General features: G+C 43.1%; 2 protein-coding genes across 2 annotated transcripts; both read left to right on the top strand.

Moving 5' to 3' along the window:
* LOC120425187 (uncharacterized) lies at window positions 1-6474 on the top strand. The gene is made up of 7 exons (XM_052706940.1): window positions 1-58; window positions 3751-3975; window positions 4045-4202; window positions 4258-4472; window positions 4538-4589; window positions 5309-5361; window positions 6090-6474. The coding sequence occupies exons 1-7, from the start codon at window positions 1-3 to the stop codon at window positions 6094-6096; spliced, it is 768 nt and encodes a 255-aa protein (XP_052562900.1). The 3' UTR covers window positions 6097-6474.
* Window positions 6475-8789: 2315 nt separating this feature from the next.
* Window positions 8790-22767, top strand: LOC120425202 (Fanconi anemia group I protein-like). Its single transcript, XM_039589633.2, has 8 exons — window positions 8790-9663; window positions 9722-10377; window positions 10436-11161; window positions 11219-11383; window positions 11445-11602; window positions 20619-21475; window positions 21541-21757; window positions 21815-22767. Exons 1-8 carry the CDS (start codon window positions 8874-8876, stop codon window positions 22665-22667), a joined length of 4422 nt encoding a protein of 1473 aa, XP_039445567.1. The 5' UTR covers window positions 8790-8873; the 3' UTR covers window positions 22668-22767.
* The last annotated feature ends 313 nt before the right edge of the window (window positions 22768-23080 follow it).

Genomic DNA, 23080 nt, shown 5'->3' with positions numbered 1-23080 from the left:
ATGCTCCTGTTCCAATCTACCAATCCGGCCAGCAGTAGCAGACTAAATGCATCGTGTGGTGAGAAGTACCAACTTGCGGCGTCTTATGCCTTTGCTGCCGGTCGAGCTGTACCAGGATTGCTGCTGGAAGAACTGAAACCTTGATTGTTGCTGCCCGCTTCTTTACTGTAGTCCTGTTCAAGTCCAGAAGTCTTAGAAGAATTACGATTCAAGTGGCATTTGATGATAAGTCCAAACCCTGCTGGAGCTGTTGAATCTTGACTTGGTGAGATCTATCCATTTTATCTATCATTACAGTAGTTGTTCGGTAACCGGGCTGAGAACGTAGCCCAGTCACCGAATGTTGCTCGTTAACTGGGCTGAACAAAAAATAACGAGGGGACCACCGATGCATAATATTTTCCAGATGAAATATAAAAATAAAAGTTACCGTAAACTGGGGTCAATCGGGACACATGGGGCGAATTGGGACAGCAGTTTTAACCATGTTGGAGCAAAAAATTTAGATTTTTCTGGTTGGTTTCGGTTAAAAAAGACTCAGGCCAACAAAATGTGTACATCCATTTCCAAATTTATAAGCTTTAAGTGCACTAAAAACTGTTGTCCCTATTCAGACTGTAGTCCGGATTCACCCCAGATTACGGTACTCAAATCTATTTACAATGCTTACTTTTCATATTTCTTTAATTGATTCTTGAAATTAAACAAAAGTTTGAAAAAAGTTTTTTTATTTATTGAATATGATTTTTGCATCCATTAACCCCTCTGTCATTTTGGTTTGTTTTGGTTTTTTGACGTTTGTCTGCTTTTTAACTGGGCTACGGCCCAGTTATCGAGCGCCCAGTTAAAAAGCAGCCCAGTTAAACAACGCCCAGTTACCGAACAACTACTGTATTTGATAGATGATTTTATTCCCTTATTTTATATAATATTCTATTGATCAAATAATTTATCCATATTATCCCATTCCCACCTTCCTTTTCTCCTATCCACATTTCCTCCCCCTCCCCTCCCCCCCCCCCCCCCCCCTGCCCCTAAATATTATTATCTGCCAAATTTACACTTACACACCGCACCACAACTGTTTCGGAGCGTTTGGTACGGTATGTCCACGCATCCTTCCTCCCCTGATGATTCTATGAAATGTGATCCGTTCACAGAATCTGTCTCTGCGGTTAATGCAACGCAGTAGGCCTGGCCGCTTTAATTTTTGCTTTACATTTTCGGGGTAACTCGGATGTACTGTAATCATTAATATTGACAAGAAAGGACTTGAGGCGTAATCTTACCACAAGTTCTTCCAGGATGCTTTCTTCGGACTGGCTGCGCTTGTGTTCGATTAGATTAGATTAGATTAGATATGTATTTTTTAAATTTATTAAAATTAAAAAATTTCATTTATTTTAAAAATTTCTAAAATTTCTCAAATTTTAAGAAATTTCTAAAAATTTTAACATTTTTAACATATCAAAAATCTTAAAAATTTCAAAGACTTTAATTTTTTTTAATATTTTTAAGATTAAAAAATTCCAAAAATTTCAAATATCTTAAAAAATATAAAAAAATTCAAACATATCAAAAATTTAAACAATAATATTTCAAAGTCTATCTCGCCCATCCTCCCTCTCTCCACTGGCTCAATTTTTGAATTTTTTAAAAATTTTAAAATTTTGGGAATTAAAAAAAAATATATATTTTTGAAGAGTTTCAATTATGCTCAAAGTGATTATTAACGCAGGGAAATGCTTTGTAAATAGTTGTGAAGTTTTTTGAAAAAATATTGTTTTTGCCCCTTGAATTTTTGAGCCAATATTAAAGGGGGAGAGGGGTGATGGGCGACATAAACTTTGAAAAATAATTGTTTAAATTTTTGAAATGTTTGAAATTTAATTTTTTTTTAAATTTTTTTAATTATTGAAATTTTTAAATTTTAAAAATATTAAAATTTTTTGAAGTCTTTGAAATTTTTAAGATTTTTGATATGTTAGAAATTGGATAGAAATGTGAAATTTTTTATAAATTTTAAAAGTATGAGAAATTTTAGAAATTTGATAAATTTTTGAAAGTTTAAAAATCTATGATATTTTTTAATTTTATGAAATTTTTAATATTTTTATTTTTTTCAAATTTTAGAAATTTTAAAATTTTTAAAAATTTAAGAAATTTTAGAAATTTTAGACATTTTGAAATTTTTTGAAATCTTTGATTTTTTTGATTTTTTTTAATGTTTACATTTTTTGAATTTTAGAAATTATTGAAATTTTAGAAATTATTGAAGTTTTAAAATTTTAAGAAATTTTAGGAATGTTAGAAATGTTAGATTTTTGATATGTTAGAAATTGAAATTTTAGAAATTATTGAAGTTTTAAAATTTTAAGAAATTTTAGGAATGTTAGAAATGTTAGATTTTTGATATGTTAGAAATTGAAATTTTAGAAATTATTGAAGTTTTAAAATTTTAAGAAATTTTAAAATTTTAGGAATGTTAGAAATGTTAGATTTTTGATAAGTTAGAAATTGATTAGAAATGTTAAAATTTTTATAAATTTTAAAAATTTGAGAAATTTCAGAAATTTGATAAAATTTTGAAAAGTTTGAAAGTTTTAAAATCTATGATATTTTTTATTTTATGAAATTTTTGATATTTTGAATTTTTTTCAAATTTTAAAAATTTCAGAAATTTTAGAAATTTTTTAATTTTTTTAATGCTTACAATTTTTGAATTTTAGAAATTATTGGAATTTTTGAAATAATTGAAGTATTAAAATTTTTAGAAATTTTAAATTTTTTAAGGAATTTTAGGAATGTTAGAAATGTTCGAAAATTTTTTTTCTAAAATTTATAAAATTTATAAAATTTATAAAATTTATAAAATTTATAAAATTTATAAAATTTATGAAATTTATAAAATTTATAAAATTTATAAAATTTATAAAATTTATAATATTTATAAAATTTCTAAAATTTCTAAAATTTTTAAAATTTTAAAATTTCTAAAATTTTAAAAATTTTAAAATTTCTAAAATTTTTAAAATTTCTAAAATTTCTAAAAATTTTAAAATTTCAAAAGTTTCAAAAAATTATAAAATTTATAAAAATTATAAAATTTATAAAATTTATAACATTTATAAAATTTATAAAATTTATAAAATTTATAAAATTTAAAAAATTTAAAAAATTTAAAAAATTTAAAAAATTTATAAAATTTCTAAAATTTATAAAATTTCTAAAATTTCTAAAATTTCTAAAATTTTTAAAATTTCAAAAGTTTCAAAAAATTCAAAAAATTTATAAAATTCATAACATTTATAAAATTTATAAAATTTATAAAATTTATAAAATTTAAAAAAAATAAAAAAAATTATGAAATTTATAAAATTTATAAAATTTATAAAATTTATAAAATTTCTAAAAAAATTAAAATTTCTGAAATTTCTAACATTTCTTAAATTTCTAAAATTTCTAAAATTTCTAAAATTTCTAAAATTTCTAAAATTTCTAAAATTTCCAAAATTTCTAAAATTTCCAAAATTTCTAAAATTTCCAAAATTTCTAAAATTTCTAAAATTTCTTAAATATCTAAAATTTCAAAAATTTCTAAAACTTCTTAAATTTTTAAAATTTCAAAAATTTCAAAAATTTTAAGAATTTCAAAAATTTCAAAAACTTAAAGTTTTCAAAAAATCAGATTCTAAAAATTTCCAATATTTCAAAGACATCAACAATTTTCTTCCCGTTCCTTTTTCACAGATTCTAAATCCGATTCCAAGAACATCTCCTTGGCCCCCTCGAAAGCTGAACCTGTCGGAAGAGGTGAGGAGGACGGTCCGAACATCCGGGACGTTGGACGAGTTCAAGAAAAGCTGGAGAGTCCATTGGAAACGGACAACCACCTCGGGCTGCTGTTGAACCTGCCGGAAGAGGTGGAGAGGACGACGGTCCGAACATCCGGGACGTTGGACGAGTTCAAGAACAGCTGGAGAGTCCATCGGAGACGGACGACCACCTCGGGCTGCTGTTGAACCTGCCGGCAGAGGTGAGGAGGACGACGGGCCGAACATCCGGGACGTTGGACGAGTTCAAGAACAGCTGGAGAGTCCATCGGAGACGGACGACCACCTCGGGCTGCTGTTGAACCTGCCGGAAGAGGCGAGGAGGAGGACGGTCAACACAGCCGGGACCGTGGCCAAGTTCAAGAACCTGTGAGTATGATGCGTCCTTTCAAAGTTATTGAACTAAAAATTTCCTTTTTCACAGATTCCAAGAACATCTCTTTGGCCCCCTCGAAAAGCTGAACCTGCCGAAAAAGGCGAGGAGGACGGTCCGAACATCCGGGACGTTGGACGAGTTCAAGAGCAGCTGGAGAGTCCATCGGAGACGGACGACCACCTCGGGCTGCTGTTGAACCTGCCGGAAGAGGCGAGGAGGAGGACGGTCAACACAGCCGGGACCGTGGCCAAGTTCAAGAACCTGTGAGTATGATGCGTCCTTTCAAAGTTATTGAACTAAAAGTTTCCTTTTCGTTCCTTTTTCACAGATTCCAAGAACATCTCCATGGTCCCCTCGAAAAGCTGAACCTGCCGGAAGAGGTGAGGAGGACGGTCCGAACATCCGGGACGTTGGACGAGTTCAAGAACAGCTGGAGAGTCCATCGGAAACGGACGACCACCTCGGGCTGCTGTTGAACCTGCCGGCAGAGGTGAGGAGGACGACGGTCCGAACATCCGGGACGTTGGACGAGTTCAAGAACAGCTGGAGAGTCCATCGGAGACGGACGACCACCTCGGGCTGCTGTTGAACCTGCCGGAAGAGGCGAGGAGGAGGACGGTCAACACAGCCGGGACCGTGGCCAAGTTCAAGAACCTGTGAGTATGATGCGTCCTTTCAAAGTTATTGAACTAAAAATTTCCTTTTTCACAGATTCCAAGAACATCTCTTTGGCCCCCTCGAAAAGCTGAACCTGCCGAAAAAGGCGAGGAGGACGGTCCGAACATCCGGGACGTTGGACGAGTTCAAGAAAAGCTGGAGAGTCCATTGGAAACGGACAACCACCTCGGGCTGCTGTTGAACCTGCCGGAAGAGGTGAGGAGGACGACGGTCCGAACATCCGGGACGTTGGACGAGTTCAAGAACAGCTGGAGAGTCCATCGGAGACGGACGACCACCTCGGGCTGCTGTTGAACCTGCCGGAAGAGGTGGAGAGGACGACGGTCCGAACATCCGGGACGTTGGACGAGTTCAAGAACAGCTGGAGAGTCCATCGGCGACGGACGACCACCTCGGGCTGCTGATGAACCTGCCGGCAGAGGTGAGGAGGAGGACGGTCAACACAGCCGGGACCGTGGCCAAGTTCAAGAACCTGTGAGTATGATGCGTCCTTTCAAAGTTATTGAACTATAAGTTTCCTTTTCGTTCCTTTTTCACAGATTCCAAGAACATCTCCATGGCCCCCTCGAAAAGCTGAACCTGCCGGAAGAGGTGAGGAGGACGGTCCGAACATCCGGGACGTTGGACGAGTTCAAGAACAGCTGGAGAGTCCATCGGAAACGGACGACCACCTCGGGCTGCTGTTGAACCTGCCGGAAGAGGCGAGGAGGAGGACGGTCCGAACATCCGGGACGTTGGACGAGTTCAAGAACAGCTGGAGAGTCCATCGGAGACGGACGACCACCTCGGGCTGCTGTTGAACCTGCCGGAAGAGGCGAGGAGGAGGACGGTCAACACAGCCGGGACCGTGGCCAAGTTCAAGAACCTGTGAGTATGATGCGTCCTTTCAAAGTTATTGAACTAAAAATTTCCTTTTTCACAGATTCCAAGAACATCTCTTTGGCCCCCTCGAAAAGCTGAACCTGCCGAAAAAGGCGAGGAGGACGGTCCGAACATCCGGGACGTTGGACGAGTTCAAGAGCAGCTGGAGAGTCCATCGGAGACGGACGACCACCTCGGGCTGCTGTTGAACCTGCCGGAAGAGGCGAGGAGGAGGACGGTCAACACAGCCGGGACCGTGGCCAAGTTCAAGAACCTGTGAGTATGATGCGTCATTTCAAAGTTATTGAGCTAAAAGTTTCCTTTCCGTTCCTTTTTCACAGATTCTGAATCCGATTCCAAGATCATCTCCTTGGCCCCCTCGAAAAGCTGAACCTGCCGGAAGAGGTGAGGAGGAGGACGGTCCGAACATCCAGGACGTTGGACGAGTTCAAGAAAAGCTGGAGAGTCCAATGGCGACGGACGACCGCTCGGGTTGCTGCTGAACCTGCCGGAAGGGCGAGAAGGAGGACGGTCCGCACAGCCGGGATTGACAGACTTGAGACTTTGCCGGAGACGGTTGACCACTTTCGGTTGTGGTTACTGAATCCGCCGGAAAAGGCAAAGCCAAAGACGGTGCGCTATTTGAAGTCAGCTGCTTATTCATTAACCCTATTTCTTTACGTGATATTTTTACATTAATAAACTTTAATTGTTACGCTGAGAGTATCTAAATTTATTTCATTTTGTAGAAACTTGTTCATTACAGAAAACAGCAAGAAAAACAGTATAAAAAGAAGAAAACCAAGAAGAAAATCAATCCACGAAATACGTCCGATTTTTTGCCAGATTTGTGCTGCTCTATTGCCCGCAGTCGTGCGAAAATCTGGCGCAAAATCTGGCGTGTGTCTGGCAAAACCCATCTGTCAAAACGCATAACCGATTGAATCGGTTGAAACGGTTCGTTCGCCTCAATCGTGCACGACCGGTTTGTTGCATATTCGCCAGAATTCTGGCGAAAATCTTGGGCCAGTCGGGGGGAAAATCTGCCAGACGTCTTGCGCAGCGCCCAAGACAAAACGCCCGCCAGGCGCCCCCCGTTTCCGTCTGGGTCGTTGTACTCAGAAAAATCGAGCCAAACATTTCATTAGAGCACAAAACCAAAAGCCGCGATTCGAGAAAATAAAATCGCTTGCAAAAAGTGGACAACTTGTTTCAATTCCTATTTAAAAAAGAAGCTTGACTGATGGTATTTTTACTGATAAAACGATAAAACACATCATTATCCTCAACTCTGCTTAAATGCTTCTTAATTTTTGTTGATTTTCGCAATAAAACTCATAATTAAAAAAAAAATCGTTATTGCGCCCTTTTAACTTTCCAACTGTTGTTCATAATGGGACCTTTCTAAATGCAATTTTAAAGAGAGCTGAAAGAGCACTAAAGCCCTGTCACCGGATTGTTGTTTTGAATGATGTTTACGGGCCCTTTTGTTTAGTTAGAAATAATGAGGAATTCAGTAGAAATTTTGATTATTGGTGAAGTTTTGTGATTGAATAGTTTAGATAAAGCATGTGAAACATAAAAATTCTTCAGAAGTGTACTGAACGGCAGCCGCGGGACCGTATTAAATATTGTTTTTTGACGAAGTTTTTCTCTGCAGAAATCCTTGGTGAAAAGTAAACCAAACTTTTTTTTGAAGTGAATTAGTGTTAAGAATGTATGAAAAGTTCATTTTATTACACACAAAGTTCCTCAAGTACGAAAACCTAACAAAAAATAAAAGGGCACATTTGAACTTTTTTTTTTGGTTTGCAGTGAACATGGTTATGTGCCCTTTTGTGTTTTTCATTTTTTCAATAGGAATTTGTTTGTTATCAATCTGATTCTTGGAGGGCATGTAGGAAGTGTACTAATGAATGGAATAGTGGAATAATCCCGAATGTTTACGTTTTGGTTTTGTGCCCTAATTAAATGTTTGCCTCGAAATAAGTTTTATCGCTGTACACAATAATATCAGCAATCTAAGCTTCATTTTAGGACCCAATCCACCATTCTGTTAAAAAACATATAAATTAAATGATATATATGTATTTCAGCCTGATGGCAAGATTGTCAAATTGTATGTATGGGCCGCGATACTCACATTGGTTGGACCGTGGACCCCGCTATTTGGTCGCTTTACCCCTCTGACGCTAAATATAGGGTAAAAGAGCCAGCAAATGTGCAATTGAAAAAAAGTTTTTTTTTGTGAAAAAATATTTCAAATTGTGTTTTTGATGAATAATTTTAAATATGTTTTGTCGAAAAATAAATAACTAGAAAAAATAAAATATTATCCAGCCTTTTGAGGACGAAATCAATCGTTCACATTTTTTAATGCTAACTTTATAAACATATTTTAGTGTTAAATGAGATTAAATGTCAATATTCCAAGAAGATAATGTACAGCTTGTGACGATAAACTACCTTTCCTTTACTTAGAAATCGTATCCAGAAGGAAAACGATCACCAGCTATGTTGGTCCGCACCGGGTTCTGAACTCCCATTTGCGAGGCGGAAGCCTTACCGCATGGCACGGTCTTAACAAAAAAAATTAACTAGACAATAAATAACAATTTCAAATTACAAACCTAAATATTAAATAAACTTATTTTCAAATTCACTTATAAATGGCCTGTATACCCTATTTTGTGCAACCAGTTTATGGAGCATTCACCCTATATGGACTGTCAAAAGTGAGGTTCACTTTTTGACAAGCTTGCCACCAGTCTGATGAATTTCTTAAATCGTAACATTCACTTGATGTTGCAACAGTGTCGCACGACAAGCTTCACTGCCGCAACATGACCCGAACCGGTTCGAATCCACGAGCAAAACAAAACACCGCGCAACGTAAACAAGGTTGAACAGCGCGCGCAAACTGCCGTTTGTCATGTTGTTTTTTTTTTTTTTTTTTTTTTTTTCCTTTGGGGGGTAAGGCTAAGACCACAGTTGATCCAACTCGCCGTCATGTTGTTTCGTGAAATAGATTTTTCTAAATTCCAGCTTGGATTGATGAGCTTGTCCGGTGTTTCGTTTAAAATGTGTTAAAATTGAGTGATTTTGTGCCATAAATACTGTTTAAAATGGTCCCGAACATTGCCGCGGCCGTCATCAAGCTCGGCCAGCAGAAGAAGAACGACGAGCTGAAGGAGATTTTGGAACGGATTCCAACCAAGGAGTTGGTGGATCTGGTTTCGTCGAATATCGGGGGCGCGGATGGGTTCACGCTGTGGCACTTTGTCCTGCTGGGGATGACCCACTCGAGCAAGACCAGCGACAAACGGTTCCAGATCACGATGGCCGTGCTGCAGCAGTTGAATCGGGTGGAACTGGCGACGAAGGTTGCGTTCGATATTGTTTCGCGGCTGGTGCTCGATTTGCCCAAGTTTGGGCCGGACCAGCTGGTAGAGATCTTGGAGTACTGTGTGGAGTCGATCCGGGCTGGGGATCCCAAGTGTATGGGTTGGAAGGATTTGCTGCCGGATGTGCTGTCGCTGCTGAGCCAGCAGGTGGGCCGGATCAGCGTGAATGGGTTCATTATGACGGGGGTGGAGTACAGGAAGAAGGTGCTGGACGAGCTGTTCAAGATGAAGATTCAGAATGGGATCTTGACGTCGTTTACCGGGATGTTTCGGGAGGTTCAGTTGAGCAGGGAGGAGGCGACTTTGTTGGTGGGGAAGGTTTGTGACGCCATTAGGCACCTCGAAGCGCTGGAGATTCCGGCGTTGACGTTTCAGCTGTTTCACGTGTGCCTGAAGTATAGTAGCTTGTTGGTTCTGCCGATTTATTCGCTGCAGAAGTACTTTCACAAGCATTACTACAAGAGGATTGCGTCGAACGACTGTGGAGACAGCACCGACTTTGATAGCATTGGTAAGATCTTTAAAACTTCATATGTTTTTGTAAATCTACAAATTATATTTTATTCCAGAACCCGTTTCCGACAAAGAACTCCGCGAAGCGGAAGAAACCATCCTGTATCACCTCTCGAACGTAACCGAATTCCGCCTGGACGAAGCTCAGGTCGTCGCCATGTTCAAACCCTTCCAGAACATGCCGGAGTTCCTGCTCACCCCGTTCGTCATCAGCGCGCTGATCGCGATGAGCAAGATCAACCGCACCCCGGACACCATGAAGGTCGTCTCGTCCCAAGTGATGGCCTTCCTGGTGCGGCTCGTCGCCGAGAACGAACACGAGCGCGAGCTCTGCCAGCGGTCGGCGTGGTGCCGAGGACGGATCGACTCCTCGGGCGTTCCCGACGTGAACCGAATCTTGACAATTTTAACCGAGCACAGCCAGGAGGGGATGGAGGTGGTCACGCCGGGTGTGATTCACTTTGGGTTTGCGCTGTTGATTGCGAAGAAGCAGCCGAAGCTGCACACGATCGCGATCGCGTTTTTGCAGAACTTTATCAAGAAGCGGTTCATCTTTGGCCACGGGATCGTGGACAAGTTGAAGCAGTATCTGTTTGTGGAGCTGGAGGCGATGCAGTTTTCCGAGTGTTTGATCACGTTGAGCCTGACGAGTGCGTTGACGCTGTCCGAGTGCGGGTCGTCGATCAGCTATATTTTGGAGTATTTGTTGCTGGTAAGTTTTTTATGCTAAAATTTTAAGAAACCTCTACAAAATCTCACATTTCTTCTAGATCGACGGCCACCACGCGATGCGCATCATCACCTTCCTCTTTCCGCTGATCCGGATCTCGCACACCATCCGGGACGCGTTCATCGAGGTTCTGCGCAAGGCCATGCACCACAGCGAAATGCGCACCCGCATGATGGGCGTGTTTGGCTTTTGCGCCCTGCTCAAACAGCTCAAGAACAACAACTCGCGGCGGGCCGTCCTCGGCGGTTCGGCTGGCAACCTCACCCAGCTGTCCATTTCCGGGATGTCGCTGCTGTCGCAATCGACGCTCGGACGCGCGGACAATCCGGACGTGCACTTTGACATGCTGACGCTGGAGATTTTGGGCATTCTGAGGCGCTGCTTCACGCAGACGGTGGAGATTCGCGAGCTGCTGTACGAGTCGCTGGGGCGGGCCGTCGAGTTCAACGGGAAGCTGCTGCCGCACGTGCTGCAGTTTGTGGATTGGCACTTTAGTGGGTACTTTGGAGAATCGCTCGAGGGCGCGCTCGAGATTGACTTTGAAAAGTGCGTGCGCTATCGACAGGGCGCGAGCGAGGACGTGTCGGCCGGCGATCAGCAGCTGGAGATTTATGACAACGTGGGCAAGCTAACCGCGTTTATGGTGCACTGTATGACGCTGGCCGATCAGCAGCAGGACATGGGCCACGATTGCGATGGGGCAAGGAAGCTGCTCGAAGATGTGGTGAACAAAATTGACGGAGTCACGTTGGATAGCTTGGGCATTGTAAATTGATGTTTTAAAAGCCAAGATCTCCCTTCTAACATTGTTCCTTCCTCACAGATTGGAACACTCGACCCAAAAAGCTGTGTCATTGCGTGCCACTACCTGAACACCGTCGAAGCCGGCATGAGCTACTGCATCTGGAAGACCAAACCGGACAACGGCGCGCTGCGCGATCTGTTGAAACTCTTCAAGCATCACCAGAATTGCAGTGACAAAATTAAGGTTCTTTCAAATTCAATTCTCAATTCGCCTTCCTACTAAATCGAGTTTTTTTTTATTGCAGAAAATGGAACCGAAAAAAGCAGGCAGGAAGGCGGTCAACAACGAAACGATCGCGTCGACGGCAGCTGCGGGAGCGTCTTCAGCGAAGAGCTTGTCCTTCAGGCCGGAAAATGTGTGGGATTTGGCGACGGTCGAGCGACTGCTGCGCATCGTGTTCGAGTAAGTTGTTATATTTATTGTTACCTTAACTACTTTTTGTAAATTTTGACTTGAAATTACTACTGATTTTGACGTTTGAGTGCTTTTGAGTTTGCAAAAATTGAGCACTTCCCAAACACGGATGTGCACTTCAAGTACCTAGAATGCATAACATTTTGAAAGGAGCTTAGGGTCCGACATTTTTGCCTTCCTCACCTTACTGAGGAAAGGCTATAAAATCACTAGAAAACTGAACTTCTCAATTAGACCTCCTAGACCCACCTTCACGTATACCTATCGACTCAGAATCAAATTCTGAGCAAATGTCTGTGTGTGTGGTGGGATGTTGATCAAAAAATTGTCACTCGATTATCTTGACATTGGCTGAACCGATTTTGTCCGTTTTGGCGTCATTCAATCCGTCTTGGGGTCCCATAAGTCGCTATTAAAAATTATGCGGTTTAGTTAAGTACTTCAAACGTTATGCTAAAAAAACGATTTTAACAAAAGTTCGGAAGATTGTAAAAAGGGTGGTTTTTGTAAGAAAACCTGACATGTTATACATTTTTAGAAAGGTATTGAAAAGACCTTTCCAACGCGACCAATACATTGAAGATATGACAACCCTATCAAAAGTTATTAGCACTTAAGTGTTATTTATGTAGTTTTTGGAAGCCGGATCTAAAATATCATGATGAAAACGTTGTCCGGATCTATAAAGCAACCTGTCGTTGAACAGGTTATCAAAAGACCTTTCCAACGCGTCCAAAACATTGAAAATCTGACAACCCTTGTTCGGCCGATGCCGAAGATTTCACCAAGATATTCGCAGTTTGAAGCAGTGTGCGCAACCCCACCCCTGCGCCACTGACAGAACGGCGCTGCCAACTTGACAGCAGAAAACAACGAGCAAGAAAGCGCGCGCAAAGGCAAGCAGCAAGGTGTGCGCGGCCATTCGCACGGAGGAACACAAAGAGGAACCAAGTCGCACGAAGGATCGCAACGAAAGAACATCTTACCTTGTAAATAGATCGGTAAATAGAAGTTTTTTGGAGAGAAAAGTGAACTTCCGCGTGTTTGATTTGTCCGAAAGTAAGTCCCACAAATCCGCGAGTGTTTACAGTCCGCTCGATCGAAGAAACAGTCCACCTCGCCTAATAACCGTTGCCAGTTGCCGCAACATTTGGTCCATTCGAACCGGACAGAGGACCCGAAAGTTCGCGAGTGAGCGGCGGACCAACCGGATGGTCGCCATTTTGAAAATCTCGATTCCGCAGAAGAAGAAATTTGGAGTCGCGATCAATTCAAACGCCTCGCGTGCCTCCGGATGAGGAAAAGCTTATCCTCCATCTCGCGATCGTCTCGAGTGCTCCGCGTGAAAACGTGTCGCGTGTCTGTGTTCTGCAAAACGTCAGATCGGAAGAGGGAAGATCAGCGAAACGCGTCGAGCGGAGCGAAGTGAGCCGGAAGTTGGTTACCGGCAGAAGAATAGAAGTGCGTTCGCTCGGCGAGGAGCAAGCAAACGATGCCATCTTGCCGCAGATAAAGTGCCAAACCGAGACCGGAAGTGATAGTTTTAGAAGGCGACTCCGTGGCCTGAAGAACGGCGGAAACAGTGGCGGCAAGAGCCCGCAAAAAAGCGAAAAGATGTTCGCGTAAAACCTGTGTGTGAGAGTGTGTGCGGTGAGCGTAGCGACGCCATTTTGTTTGGTTCCCAAGCGTGGAACATTCCAGTTCGCAGTACCGCTGCGAATTTGGCGGTCGCTCCAGCTGCACACGGTAGAAGAAGAAGCAGTGGAACGTGTCCGGCTGCAAGCGTCAGCGGGCCAGTTCCAGATCCAGCCGCGTCGAGGCCACAGCACCGACGGAAAGGGCCTGCTGCAAGCGTCAGCAGGAGAGTTCCGGGAGGGTGGCTGCGACGAAGAATCCCGAAGAAAAGTGTTTCGCTTAAGAGCAAGTGCGACACCCCGAATAAAAAGTCCTGAAGTTGACCTGCTGCAAGAGCTAGCGAGGAAGGTTTCGGATACCGGTTGCGAAGCCGCAACTACCCGAGCAGAAAGTGTTTTGCTGATGTGCTGCCGCTGTCGTGTCGCCACGAGCGCGATCACGGCGGAACATTCAAATCTAGAGATCCCGAAACTAAACACCAGAAAAGATGAATCCCGCTGGACATCCGAGGTCCGCGAAGAGGTTGGCTAACAAGCGACGCCAGCTGAAGTTGAAGATCCTGCTACTCCAAGACCGACTTTCCACCCTTGAAGAAGACCAGCAAGTGCCATCCTTGCCAGAGTTCCGGGTGTTCGCGAAGAACATCGAGCGATTCTACGGTGAGTTTGATCGAGTGCTGCGAGAAATTGAGGAGTGCGACAGTTTCGCCGATGAGCGAGACGCCCATGACATGGAGTGTGCGACGATTGAGGGGCTACTGCAAGGAGTCAACAACAAGATTGTAGCCCTCAGTCTCGCACTGCTGTCCCAGCCCGTCCAAGACACTGAACAACAACAAGCCCAGCCTTTGGCAACCTCGCAGCAGTGTGCCGGTGAAGGCGATGTTCCGGAGAGAACCGACCCAGCTGCAGCTGATGCTAAGGTATGTGCCCCAATCCAACTCCTCTCGAGCCCATCCAACGCAACCACAGAGCGTTGCGACTCGTTGTGCACGCGGTGCAACGGTTGCCACTTGTGTACCGACTGCTTTGCACCCAGTAAAGTACCGCTCGGACAGAGTCACGAGACGAACTCCAACCTGAAAGCCAACCAAAGCATGCCAGAAAGATCCCTCCAACCGGAGAAACCCTCTGAAATGCATCACCAGATGCAACCGCCCGCCGAACCTGAAGTGATTCGACACGAAGTCTCGACAAGAGTTCGAGGCGACGTCGACATGTCCGGCGATTCGGACGTAACTCTTACGCAGCGGTCAGACGAGCGGATCCACGGTGACCTCGACGTTGGCTGGTGTCAGCCAGTGGAACTTGGTTCACTGCTACCAGCCGACGCAGAGCGAGAAGTCACCGAGTCCGATGACCCGCAAGCTGTTCCAAGGCCGGAGACAGCTAGACTGTTCGACGAAGAACTCGATATCACCACGAATCAGGCAGTGAAGGACGAGGAAGCTCGCTCACTGCAACCAGCCGAAGCCGACGAAGTGAACGACGAGGACCGTTCGCCTCCGATCAGTGCACAGCCCGTTTGCACATCACCAGCCGTCCAAGAGGACGCAGCCACAAAGCCAAGCCACAAGAGTGAGACGTACAGCTGCCAGCTATACAACGCCAACGTCGCACGATCAACCGATCGTGTCCGTGCAGCCAGAAAGTTTGCGGAGAAGCTGCTGCAGTCCGTGATCTTCACCAACAACGAGAAGCAGTCCCGTTTGGTTTGGGACCCGGGATTGCAGCTGAGCTCTGCCTCCCGCTCAACCATTCGACCAACCGAAGAACACCACCAGATGGCAGCAAGCTCGGGACGAAGCATGCGCATCTGGTCCGAGATCCTTAACCACCAACGAATTCCAGCGTGGCCAGCGGCCGATTCTCTTCTAGCGGGATTGATGTTAGAAGCCGAGCCTTCAACCCGGGGGGAGAATGTTCGGCCGATGCCGAAGATTTCACCAAGATATTCGCAGTTTGAAGCAGTGTGCGCAACCCCACCCCTGCGCCACTGACAGAACGGCGCTGCCAACTTGACAGCAGAAAACAACGAGCAAGAAAGCGCGCGCAAAGGCAAGCAGCAAGGTGTGCGCGGCCAGTCGCACGGAGGAACACAAAGAGGAACCAAGTCGCACGAAGGATCGCAACGAAAGAACATCTTACCTTGTAAATAGATCGGTAAATAGAAGTTTTTTGGAGAGAAAAGTGAACTTCCGCGTGTTTGATTTGTCCGAAAGTAAGTCCCACAAATCCGCGAGTGTTTACAGTCCGCTCGATCGAAGAAACAGTCCACCTCGCCTAATAACCGTTGCCAGTTGCCGCAACAACCCTATCAAAAGTTATAAGCACTTAAGTGTTATTTATACACTTTTTGGAGGCCAGATCTCAGATATTTTGATGAAAACGTTGTCCAAATATATCATGCGACCTATCTTTGGATAGGTAATTAAATGACCTTTCCAACGAATGTGAGGAAGGCACCAACCACCTAAGGGTGGATTAAGTAACGTTTTAGTGAACGATTGCTACGTAATGTTTCATTAGACTAAACAAGTGACACTGTGGAATGAACGTAAAACAGCACGTAGCGTTTGTCTTTGAGATGGCCAGTTTTGGCTCCTCTCCGGCAGCTTGCGTTGGTGTCATCAGCGTTCCAATGCGAAGAGTTTCTCCTTCTCCATACTGAGCTCGAACGAAGCATACTCATCCGTTCAGCTCTTCTTATTGTTGCAGGTTCCAAATTTCGAGATGATTTCATATGGAAAGGGAAACTCGAAAGTTCTACGCCGATGTATGCGAGGCGGTCGCTGCTGGAGGATCGTTTCAACGTCGTTACGTATTTTCTGCGCTCTTTCAAAAGTTTTCGAAAGAATAATTTAAAAAAAAGTACTGACTTCGTCTCAACGCAAAATTTACTTTCTCCATATCATAGGAATGGTCCTCCATTCCAATGGTTATGTTGTGCTTTTTCTGCTAGATTTTCCAAAGGCTTTTGACACGATGTGGCAAATGGGCAGTATTCGTGATTGCCGAGAGTCGCAGGACTCTCGCCCTTTGCTATTAGTAAGTATCCAGCAAAGCAAAGGGTATAGCATGCATTTGATACTGTCAACTCCCATTCGGCTGTGTTCTCGTCGCTGTCATGTTGTAAACTGGAGCCGAGGGAGGTCCTGTTGTGAATTCTAGGTAGAATTCGCCATCACCCAAGACACGAAGGCACGAAGGATAGACCATGTCTTGGGGGGTGAAAGGATGATAGGATTTAGTGATAATACCACAATTTTAATATTTGTCTTTCTCTCTTATTTCAGAGGATGCCTGGTCTGAGTTCTAAGTGTTGCAGAAGCCTTCCGCTCTACATAATGGAGCCTTCCTTCTATCATTTCCTGTATTTTGAAAAAGGTGATGCGCCGAATGTGGACATATAGTTTATCACACTTACTCCATACGGTGTGAACGTGAAATGCTGTATGTTTGCAATTGGTGCATTGGCTATTTTCAAAACAAGCTAGATTTTTCCTATTATTTTAAGATAAAATTTAGTAAAATCTATCCATCTATTTATTTTGCTATTGCTATAACTTGTCCCTTACCTCACAAACTTTAACTACAGTCATCCCACATATTCGGAACACCCACATATTCGGAACACATTTGTGATAATTTGTTGATAGCATGCCAAATGCAGCTTTTCTCTCGACCCTACTATTTTTAAGACCTTTATTTGGACATTTTCTTGCTATTTCACTAATAATAGTAGTACTTTTTGAACTTAAAAACATCATTTCAAGACTATTTTATCGTGAGCAGCAAAACACTGCCTCCAAATTGCCTGTTCCATGATTGTGGTATGTTATTGTGCCTCCCACAATTGTGGAACACCTGAATTTAACTGATATTTTCACAAAAAAAGTTTACAGACCATGGATAAAACATCACTAAGCTTGAGTTTCACTGGTTGCAGTGTGTGAAGTCATTATTTTGTTACAAATATGTACCCCGGGAGAGATCCAAAGTTTGTTTACATCCGTAAGAAAAAAGTGTTCCGAATTTGTGGATTTCAAGGGTAAAAGTTTTTCTTCTAAAACTTGATATAGAAGTTAAAATTTGCAGTTGTTCGATACAGCATTCGAAAGATCGCAAGAAAAGCTTTAAAATGAAGGTAAAAGCGAATCATTAAGTTCAATTATCGATTTGCTATGATTTTTTGAACATTGGCCGATCTGTAAACTGTTCCGAATATGAGGGATGGCTGTACTCTATTCTTCAAACTTGGAATCGCAATACATTATTGTAGAAATATAACTGCTGAAAAAAATTGGTAAGAAATTTGGGCATAACTGTTACTAATATGATTAAAGGTACGTTCCATCTGTTTTATTATATTATTCTAGTTTGTTTGTCCTGTCCCATATTTCACAACTTCAGTTGTTTACTTGTAAACTTCTCGTTACAAGTTGGTAGTTCTGTCTAGTTGCAAAATAAGGTTTCTTTATTCTTTCTTTCTGTGTTAGTCTGTTATTCAATGTTCGATTTTATTTTACATTGTACTTATCCCATTTTTTCTCTTTTTCTCTTTCATGTACCTTGCGAGCATACGATGACCGAAATAGTCATTGTATCAGCCAACACAAGTGTATTTTTCACAAAACCGCGAAACAGAACAAGTATTTTTATAAGTGCGTGAATAACAATCGGTCGTTGAAGCTCAAAAAATGTGAGAACAATATCGCGCCGTGGTTCAGTGATAATAAAGCGAAGAAAGTAGACGACGATTCCGCATGAAGACTATAGCGGAAATTATGTGTTAATTGCACAATGGATCAAGGTTTGAAGTTGACGCTATCAAAAGGGAATGGTAAGATGCAATAGTAATATTGCTAGGTTTGATAGTGTCAAAAGGTAAGATCAAGGAATAAGGATTATATGAAACTATATTGTCATAATTATTGTATTCACTGAAATATCTATCCGTTTTCTACCCCAATGTGTCCTGCACTGGGGGTGCCTGGGGTAACTTCGAGTTGACCTGGGCCGCCCGAGGAATTATGTCGTAGGTGGCTCGTGTACAGGTTCACTCACCTCTCCTCGCGGCAAGGTTTTCCGTCTACACTCGAACATGCAACATGGGACAGCATGAATCTTCAGCTGAAGCCGGACGAATGTATTCCGAAATTACAGAATTACAGAATTACAGATTTTCCAAAGGCTTTTGACACGATTTCTCATGATTCATTGTGTAAAAAATAAGAAATATGTTTGGTTTTATTTTCAGATGGATTTTCGGAGAGATGGAGCAGCTCAAACACTTATTTGTGTACTTTTTCCAACGTTTCGATTTTTATTAAATCATATTCAGTAAATGTCTTCTACAGCATACCCTGCAGCGACTGCAACCAACAATGCATAGGAATGACAAAAAACAAACTCCGAACCAGGATATCAGGCCACAAATCAACACTCAACACACTGGAACGACTACGACAAACAGGTATCCCCCAAGACGATCCCCAAATAACAACACTTAGCGAACGCACAGCATTGCTAAACCATTGCATCCAACAAAACCACACATTTGCTTTTAAAAACACAAACATTCTAGACCGACACAACATAGAATCAGCTTTGCCCATCCTCGAAATGCTTCGTAGCATCGTAGCTCGAGAGGCAACGAAAATCAATACCTTATCTAGCTAACAGAAAGAAGATCGGAAGGCGTCTGGTTGAGTTCGTCGCGTCTATTCCGTAACAAGTTCATGAACTAAATGATTATATAATTAAAAATCAGACTACGCTATCATTGCAGCATTGCGTTTAACACCTCATTTTATAAATAAATATTATTTGGTTTTAACTTTCCACAGCCGGCTGTCTAAGATTAAACCATTTCATTAAAAATTTAACAACAGTTAAACGGGAAATGTCTCATCCGCAGCATCCGATTGTTTGCCTTGAGAATAAAATATAATACCTTTCAACAAACACTATGATTTTGGGTCGCATCATCATCTTCTATGATGAATCCTAACCAAACACCCTATCCTAATAACAAGTTTTCAGGTTCCTGGCGCTCGTGGGGTGTAAGCACAGAGTGAATCAGCTGCCCTAGTAGCAACCTGCGCTAACTAACGTTCCCTTCCCTTAAAATCGAGATCTACAAACTGACATGGCGGGCGCAGTTGGTGGCCAATGACTGTTACCTATTCGCAACTGATCTTGTTTTGGCAATCATAATTTAAAAATTACTGTAACTCAAAGCCGTTGCATCGTTTCAAAAAGTGATCAAAGACAAACTTGTAGGAAATTGGACGGGCTTTCTGAAAAAATAAATACACTGAAAAAAAAATACATGCCAATTCAATGAGATTTTGCAATTTTTAAGTTTAAAAGTTAAATTTAAAGGTGATGTCACGATTTTTTTTTCGTTCAAAATTTTTGAGAGAATAGTCTAAAATGTAACAAAAAGACTCACAAAAAATGCAGGATGGTATGCCTCTCCTAAAAAAAATACAAAAATCAATTACTAAAACTGTTTTTTTCTGAAAAGTGGTCTAAGCGTCCAAATTTAAAAAAAACCGATAGTGGGAATCGATTCTCCAGACAATTTTACATAAAAGTCTCAATATTGACCATTGTCCTATGTCCAATCCTTGTGAAGATACAGTGGTTTTAAAACTAAAAATGTTGAAAAAATAGATTTTTTGTTTTGCAATTTCTAAATAACAGACTTGATTTTTCAGTCTCGAAAATATTTTTACCGGAAAGCTCGTCCAATTTCCTATAAGTTTGCCCAACACTCAAAGCGTGTTCTAGCGTGTTGCTCGTACTGACTCAGAGCAAGGGTGAGTTGTAGGTGTAAGGCCAGTGCGTGTTCGTCGGGAACCTAGTGCATAAGATCGGCCAAGGCCCGTTCTTACACTGAAAATTGCGAATTGTTTTTGGAGGTTTCTGTCGGAAGTACATTCGCTTCCTCTGAGGACACTGAGAGTGATTTTGCTTGTTCACGTTCAACCACCCTCTTTTGGCCCCTCATACGGCAATAATTCAAAAATGCTCCCTTCAAGTCTGAGCCACTGTAATCCAAGGCAAACGCTACGGACCCGGTGGCATTTTTCGAGACGAGATTTGCCTGATCACGCCTTCTATCGGATGGGGAAGTAAAACGTCGGTCCATTAGCGTAAAAGAGGTTTTGAGTGACTCACCACACATAACCTTCGGACGCCTAGAAATGAGCAGAAACTTGCAACAGAGACCACAAAATACCCGGGGGTCGTTAAAGTGGATTGCTTTGCTTTACTACATAGGTTATCCTTGAGGCCCTGTTGGTTATCTCATCAAATCAAATCAAGATATCATACTAATCATCTCCCGTTTCTATTTCCAGCGACTCCACCGCGTACGCCACCGAGGAGGACCTGGAGGCGCTCCGCTCGAACCGTGACTTTACCCAGTTTGTGCTGCGGGTGGCCACCGAGAAGCTGGAGGCGCTCCGCACCACGCCCGAGTACTGGCAGATCAAGCACAGCAAGCGCATATTCCACCACCTGTGCGAGTGCGGCAAGATCGCGTACGACCGGTGCGTGAAGCGAACCAACGAGCTGTGCTCGAACGGGAACGTGCAGGTTGCGTTGGCCGCCGTGGAGTGCTTCCGGCAGGCGCTGCTGACGGCGCTGGCGGTTTACGAGCGGAAGTTTGTGGATTTCTTGAGGATGATTAGCTGCTCGCTGGGGACGGCTTTTCGGGGGGATTTGCTGCAGACGCTACACGGGATTGTGGATAGGTTTTTCGAGGATGGGGCGGAGTTGGAGGTGGCTGGGGAGAAGACGATTCATGGTTTGTTGGTTTGCTTGGAGATTTTGTACACGTCGGAGGGGCTGGAGATTACGCACCTTAACGGTGCCTACTCGTGGCTGCAGGACTTTTGCGTGAACCACAAGTTGAAGGTGAAATCGCTCGGGATTGTGCATCGAATTTTGTTTGATTTGCGGTTGAAGACGCAAACGGGAGCGTATTTTGATACTGTTTCGATGCTGGTTGAGAAAAAGTACGGCCAAATTCACGAAGAAGAGTTGGCGCCCAGCTTCGCGCTTAAGTCGATCAGCTCGATCACGGTCGAGTCAGCGCTGATGGCGCTGTGCAGTGTGACCAAGCAGCAGCTCGACGACGTGGAACATTTCGTGCTGAGGACGAACAGTGTGCTCGGCAGGTTGAAGATCTACGGTCAGGGCGAAAATGATGAGTGTAAGTTAGCAAGGAAATTTTATTGATAGTTACAAGCTAGTTGATAACTTCTTTCTCGTACACAGATCTCCACCAGTTGAAGACCATCGAGCGATCGATGTGCTCCCAGCTCGTGCACATCATGTCGGTGGCAACGCACCTGGCCAACACGCAGCTCACGCTCGGAACCTGCATGGACGCGCTGCTGAAGCTGCTGATCAGTCTGTACGGTTGTTTGACTAACCTGGCGAAGCACTTTATCACGCGGCACGCGGTGGCGGCCGTCTCTCACGATTCCACCAAGTAAGTCCACTTCAACTTAGACTGCGAATTAAATGATCAAATCCAATCTCCAAACAGGTTCAACCTGGTCATCAAATCGTCCAAGCCACTGGCGGAGAAAATCTACCTTCTATTTCCGCACATCGAGGAGAACATCCTCGGCCAGTCGGAGGAGGGCGGCGGCGACGACGAGGACGCACCGCGCAAATCAACCACCGATGCCAAACGGAACCGCGAAAAGGTCCTCCGCCAGACGAAGCTCATCCCCAAGGTCGTTTTCCGCATCGAAACGTTCAACAAGTTTGTGCTCCTCCTAAGCAAGAAGACCAAAAAGGACCTCACCTACCTCCTCCACCTGGGCACCGTGCGCGACTTCCGCATTCGCGAACCGGCCCTCGTGGAAGCCATCCGAAAAGTGTGCGACGGACAACCCGTGGACGAAACCACGTCCGAGTTTGGCGACCTCGCGGACTTAGACGCGCACGACGAAGACGAAGACGACGCAGCTCCACTGGTCGAGAAACCCTCCGACTCCACGGCCGGCCCAGCCACATCCAAATCGATCGGCGTCGAAGAGAGTCAACTTGACGAACAGGAGTCCAACACCGACCTCACCGAGCTGGGCAACGAAAACGTGGCGCTCAAAAATCTCGCCCTGCTCAACGAAAAGAGCCGCCGTCGGTCGAGCAAGAAGCGCAAAACCGCCGACGCCACCGCAGAAGATGCGGAGCGAGTTGCTGCCGTGCCGGAGGTTAAAAAGAGAAAGGTCACCACCAAGGGGGGCGGAAGCAAAAAGGGTAGCACTTCGCCCAAGATTAACAAACGGGCGCTGGAGACGATGAACGAGATCGCTGCACCGCTGGCGAAGGTAACGACCACGCGGACGCTTGGGCCGAAGCGATCAAAGGGACTGGCGGTGGAGAAGTCGTGAGTTTTTTGGGTAGATTTGTAAGAATGAAAAAGTACAATTTAGTACCTGTGTGCTATCGAAAGTGCAGTTTTTGAACTTTTTTTTGCGTTGAATAAAATTCAATAGTATCATATTTCTACAAAATAGTGCCATCATATGTTATTTCATAAAAGAAATCACCCGCAATTCCACGTCAAACCAGCCGGATCCAACCAAATGTCTTCAAATTTATTTGGTTGATACTTAGTTGAAAATGAAGGTATATTTCAATGTAACAGAAAAAAAAATCGATTTAATATCACCAGAGGTGAAATAGAGCCTTTCTTACAAAATGATGAAACTCAGAAAAATATATCGGTGCAATTATTTTTTCAGATACATAATGATACCACCCAGTGAAAATTTGACCTAAAGCTTCTAATCTTTTTAGATTA

This window comes from Culex pipiens, chromosome 2 (assembly GCF_016801865.2).
Source record: "Culex pipiens pallens isolate TS chromosome 2, TS_CPP_V2, whole genome shotgun sequence".
In the NCBI taxonomy this organism is placed as follows: domain Eukaryota; kingdom Metazoa; phylum Arthropoda; class Insecta; order Diptera; family Culicidae; genus Culex; species Culex pipiens.
This window is presented reverse-complemented; position numbering and strand designations above follow the sequence as displayed.